This window comes from Hylobates moloch, unplaced genomic scaffold (genome assembly GCF_009828535.3).
Source record: "Hylobates moloch isolate HMO894 unplaced genomic scaffold, HMol_V3 SCAFFOLD_8, whole genome shotgun sequence".
Lineage (NCBI taxonomy): Eukaryota > Metazoa > Chordata > Mammalia > Primates > Hylobatidae > Hylobates > Hylobates moloch.
In genome coordinates, this window is record NW_026652283.1 from 120,685,092 (window position 1) to 120,691,091 (window position 6,000).

At 41.3% G+C, this 6,000-nt stretch overlaps 1 protein-coding gene across 2 annotated transcripts in view; it reads left to right on the plus strand.

The window, feature by feature from the left end:
- MFHAS1 (multifunctional ROCO family signaling regulator 1) overlaps nt 1-5,278 on the plus strand; it is a 108,413-nt gene extending 103,135 nt beyond the window's left edge. The window contains exon 4 of one of the 2 annotated variants that reach the window (XR_009214526.1): nt 2,718-2,826. Coding sequence is in view for 1 of the 2 variants with exons in the window: in XM_032162506.2 (XP_032018397.1) it covers nt 2,718-2,751 (34 nt within the window). In the remaining variant the exon portion in view is untranslated. Of the gene's footprint in view, nt 1-2,717 lie in introns of both variants that reach the window. The other variant, XM_032162506.2, reaches the window with a different exon arrangement.
- Nucleotides 5,279-6,000: the final 722 nt, after the last annotated feature.

The following is a 6,000-nucleotide window of genomic DNA, read 5'->3' on the forward strand; positions in this document are numbered from 1 at the left end:
CTCATCTGGGGAGCCTTCCCTAACCGTCCTAACTGTAACCAGTCACTCTGTTCTTCATGTCTCCTCAATACTTTTTGTTTCTTTGTTTGAGACAGAGTCTTGGTCTGTCACCCAGGCTGGAGTGTATTGGCACAATCTTGGTTCATTGCACCCTCCGCCTCCCAAGTTCAAGCAATTATCCTCCCTCAGCCCCCCGAGTAGCTGGGACTACAGGCGTGCACCACCACGCCTGGCTAATTTTTGGATTTTTAGTAGAGGCAGGGTTTTGCCATGTTGGTCAGGCTGGTCTCAAACTCCTGACCTCAGGTGATATGCCTGCCTCAGCCTTCCGAAGCACTGGGATTACAGGCATGAGCTGCCGCACCTGGCTCTCCTCAATACTTTTTATATACCTCTTTTGGTAATGATCTCATAGTATCTTGGCTACTTTTTACCTGTGGCTTTTTCGTCACATGTGACCCATCATTCATTCAACAGATCTTTGTTGAGTAATTATCCTCTAGTAGGCATTGGGCCGGGTGTTGTGGATACATAAAGAGCTAAATGAAATCCTGCCCTCCAGAACCTAATAGCCTCTTCGGAGAAGATGGGAATCAAAACCATAACCAGGCAAACTTGTCAGAGTCTAATTATAGTTGAAACATGGTACCTGCCGTGATAGGTGTATGAACAGAGTCCTGTAAGCACAGGGAAGAAAGAACTCTACCAGGAAGAATCAGTAAAAGTTCCAGGAAGTCGTATTTGAGGTGGATCTTGAAGGAAGAGGACAAGTTTATGGAGATAGAGGGGTGGGGAGAAACAGAGAAGGTTGGTGATTTTGATGGTTGTTTTCTCTAAGATCCCAAATGTGGAAGAAGGCATATAGATGTGAAACAATTTTCAAGCTGGTTGAACAGTGGGATATTCCCTGTAGGTGTCCTTGATTAGGTATTCTTGTGTTTCTCAGTCTTACGTGTAGCCCGGGGAGCAGACTGTCTGCATTTCTGAAGGTCTGTTAGATTCAGTGGGAAAAATGTTTATGTAACACATCTCCCACGTGAACCCAAAACTCACACCACCAAAGTTAGCTGCTAGGTTGAGACGTGTGTTTTTACACTGCCATCCTCCTTACAGTTAGATTGATTATATTATTAGTTGAATTTGAGGCAGTTTTCAAAACCCTCTCTTCTGGGAGCTTACTATACTAATAGGCATTCAAAAAATTCTCATGGCAGAGTGCCTTAGAAATGTGAAACTCTTTCCTAGGGCTCCAAATATCCAACTTCTCTTTTAGCTTTGAAGTCAGATCACCCTAGTGAAAGGCCTGGCTCTGTCACTTGCTAGTATGCACCCTTGGGGAAGTTATTTCGTCTTTTGGAACCTTAGTTCCCTTCTTAGTAAGATGCTGAGGCCGGGCGCGGTGGCTCACGCCTGTAATCCCAGCACTTTGGGAGGCCGAGGCGGGCGGATCGTGAGGTCAGGAGATCGAGACCATCCTGGCTAACATGGTGAAACCCCATCTCTACTAAAAATGCAAAAAATTAGCCGGGTGTAGTGGTGGGCACCTGTAGTCCTAGCTACTCGGGAGGCTGAGGCAGGAGAATGGTGTGAACCCAGGAGGTGGAGCTTGCAGTGAGCCGAGATCGTGCCACTGCACTGCAGCCTGGGTGACAGAGCGAGAGTCTGTCTCAAAAAAAAAAAAAAAAATGCTGAGTAAGATGGAACTTACATGGTGGGATTATTCGGAGTTGAAGATAAATAATGCACTACAGTGAACAACCTAATTCCTGGCATGTAGTTAGTAAATGAGAGGTTTTTGGTTTTTTTGTTTGTTTGTTGTTTTGTTTTGTTTTGCTTTGCTTTGTTTTGGTGATGTCATTATTATCATGCTTGAATGAGCCCATGACTGAATCTTGTATGGACTGGAGAAGTGTTTAGGCAGCTGCTGAATTATCAGTATCCATGAAATCAGTGTCTCTCCTAACGAGAGATGGGGGATTGGAGGAAACGAATCATAACTCTTTTTTCCTTTCCTTTCAATGTCTTTGTATATTTTATTAAAAGTTGCTAAAAAAAAAAAAAAAACCCTTTCAGAAACATCCCATCACATGTCATTGTAGGGAAGCAAAAATGAGAAAAACACTTGATATTTTTTCCTCTAACCATTTTATCGGAACTGAATCCCACTTTATTTGCTGAGGCTGCAGTAGTTTATTCATTCTATATTGATCAGACTCCAGATTTTCGTGGACAACTTAACTTATAACGTTTTAAGTAAAATCATGCATTTTAGGCGGATGGACAGCTCACTTTATAGTATATATTCCTTCTCCTAGAGGATTATTTGGTGTGTGTCTATGTGTGACCGTGTGTGTTTATTGAAAGGAAACAGTTCCATGTTTAGAGTTTTGGGTTGTTAGTTAGAGGTCTAGTTAAGCTATAAAATTACAGTGGAATAAGTGGTGACAGCCAGTTAGTACAGTTCCCTCTTTATAGCTGAACTGAGCATAACACACTAACAGAAATGTTTGGCAATGGACTGCTGAAATGACTATTTCTTTTGTGGGGACATTAGTTGCCTGACATTTACATGTTTATAATGAGTCCTACTCCTATAAGTAGAAATGAAAATATGTTCAGAAAATAGATTTCTATCATTACTTCCTTTTCTTATTGAGGGTAGCATTGTCCAGTACCTTTTTGTCATCTCTGTGCTTTCTTCTTGTCCACCCATACAGGAAGAACGTTGGTGAAAAGCACAGAAACCAGTGACGTTTGTGGCTGTGGAATTTCCATGGAGAAAAGAGAGCATCTGAACACCTGGACCATCTTTTGGACCTGGCGGACCCTCTGCACTCCCCCCAGCGTGTTCTGTGAACTTGAGTGACCACGTGTGCTTGCAGGGTGCTTTTTGGAAGACTGGGGAAGAGTTGGGGAGGGGGTGGTGGGGGGAAGCATGGGCGAGAACATGGAGCAAATGTTTTACAACCTGAACCTCAGAACTGTGATCCTCCAAGGAGCGCGCTACTTGAAGAAAAGAAAAAAAAAAAAAAAGTCGAATGGCTTCTCAGGGATTTTGTTTTCTGTGCACATATAAGCCATAGTTACAATACAGGTGGCAGTATTTAGAGCACTCAGATTTCAGTTCTGTTAAATGTGAAAGAGGGATCAACTGACGGTCATTGCTGTTCCATAACTAGTGTAAAATATGTATATGTTTATCTTTATTTTTATAATATGCAAATACATTTAAATTTATACAGTTTGAAGCTTCTAGCGTTAGTTCACACTGGGTGCAATATTCTGCATGAGAACTGTGCCAAGATGGGGCTGATTTCTTACTTTAGTATAAGACTTTTTTGTTTTTTCTTTATTCTTTAATCCTCCTCACATTAAAAAAAAAAACAAATCTCTCTGTTAGCCCTTGGATCAAGTGTTGGTTCATAGAGATTGCCAATAATCAGAAAGAACCTTAAATGTGCATTTAAGACTGTGTCCCTTCCCTTCTTTTCGACAAAGGTCCCTGCCTGTATAAATCTTCGGGCATGCTGGTGGGAAATCCTTTGCTCTCCAACGTGTTATTAGTGCTGGGCAGAGATGGGGCACACTCAGGGGCCAAAGAGGACAAAAAGTCCGTGCCAAACTTGAGTCTTTTAATGGTTTAAGATAATCAGGAGTCAGTTCTGAATCTTACAAAGTGCTCTGCTTAATAAGTACCTTACTTAGCAGAGCACTTTGCAAACATATTACCTATTAGCAGAGCTCTTTGTAGACCTTCCACATCTGGCTGTCAGACCTTAAGGTTGTGAATTTAGGCTCCAGTTATGTCCATTGGAGAGCATAATCCCACATGGGTTATTTATAAATACAGAGCCTCTGATTGGACGGTCTCCTGCCAAGAACTAGTAAAACCCTTGTTTTAAAATCTTCACGAGGTAAAACTTAAAAAGCCAACCAAACAAATTGCTCTCCATTCTACTTTTAATTGGGCCAAACAGCATATGCTACAGTAGTAACATGTTTTTCGGAGAGTGTAAAAAACTCTGTTTACATTTGCCTCCTCCATGGGTTGATTGAAAATGTATAAAACTGCTTGCCAGCCTCAGACAAGAAGAGTGAGTTGCTGGGACTCGCTACTCTTTTGCTTCTTTTGTAAAGTATTGACTCTTAGAAGGCCACAGTATACAAATCTCAACATGTTTCTTAAAAGAAATAACGAGCAAGCTGACTGCCTTGCTAGAAATCACAAACCGATTTTTGTAGAATATTTTGTGCCCCAGGCGATAATTTCACTGACTCCAGAACCTGCAGTTCAGAGAATGATTTCTCATGATCATAAAAAGTGAATGAGATCAGACGATGTTTGCATTTTTTTAGTACTTGAATAGGACACCTCAAGTTTGAGATTTCGTTTTCTTTTAGAACACAGTCAGAAGATTAATCTGGTGACTCCTTTTGTCACAGTTCTCGTGTGTGTGTGCGCGTCTCTGTGTGCGTGTGCATGTGTGTAAAACTGAATGGTAACATTTAATGGTTTTTTGGACCATTGAATAGTTGGGAAGTAAGAATTTTTTAATTGGCATGAGACAGTTCCTCAGCTGTCAAATTAACCCGCTTTGACCCGTCTTTAGAAAAAGGCTTATTTGTATGATTTTGGGCTAACTCCCCCGGGACCATATTAAATGACAAAAATGCTCCTTTGGGTGACACACCCTGCAAAGTATTTGCTGTTATGAACATAAATGCCCACATTCTTAATATCTAATATTTTTGACAAGTGATGTTTTGTGCTGTCATCTGAACCCTAGAGAAGCAGTGTCAGAAGAAACCTTGGTGTCACACGTGTCTTAGCAAAAGGGTTACCGTGATAGAGGGTCGTGTGACCAAAAGATGCTCCAGAGAAGCTTGAGAATTTGTTTCAGGGTGGGAGGAGGGTTGGAGATACAAAAATCACTCTGCTCTGCAGGACTCTTCAGCTGTCTCTGCAAGAAATTCCGTTTTATCTTTCAACACCTGGAAAGACACAGCGGCCCACCGAGGCGACAGGCGATTCACTAAGCACAAGAGGAATGTTTTCTAAGCCAAGGCGTCCCTTGCCTCTCAAACAACTGCCCTCCAAGTTTGTTAGGGTTTCTATTCCTGCAACTTGTGGTATCAAAACCACTTCCTGGAATTGTCAAAGCACTGCCAAAATAAATCTTTTTCCCCCTTCTAAGAAAAAAAAATGACAGTGCTCATATTTGACACTTGTGTATTGGACTCTCTTTTGAATGAATAAAAAGGAAAGGGTTTGGTGTAATTCCTGATGGGGTGCGTGTTGTTTTTCATGCCATGGTTTGTGAATTGTAATTGTGCTTTTCCATTTTGTTGTCGTAAATGGGCAAAAATTAAAAAAGAAAAATCAATAAAAATACAAAGAAATGGTTAAGCAGTTGTATTCCCAGAGCTTAATTATTTCTGATTTTGTTCGTTTGTTTTTACTTTTAATTCTATCAGTTAAGGAATGACTGTTTTATAGTTTTAGTTCTTAGTGGTACTGTTGGAGCTGTGGGAGGTGGGTGGTGGTAGCTATCATCTGTTTGGTAATTGGTCCCCGAAGAGAAAACTAAAGAGTCCCTGTTTTAAAACTGCCTCTGTTTTCAGGCTGAGGATGTAACTCTTGAATATTAGCTCTCTTAAATCAGAATCTTTTTTTTTTTTTTTTTTTCAGTGATCCACTATATTCCTAAGTCACAGCTGTTGAATTTATAGTAGGTTTGGAAGTTCCCCTGATCTTTCCTTTAAAGGCTCTTAGCAGAAGTCCTGCTACATACTGCCCCAGGGTGCCCTATTTGCAAACCGGAAGAGCAGGCCCCTCAGGTACGCATCAGAGGATTTAGTCCTCCATATTGTTTAAATAAAGGCAAAGAAAAGAAGGAAGGACCAAAGCCAGGGCGTTAACGTGGTGCATCCATAACGGGTCTGCAGCAACCTCAATTCTTGCCTCCTCAGAAGAAAGAATTCAACCGAGGGGCATAAGAC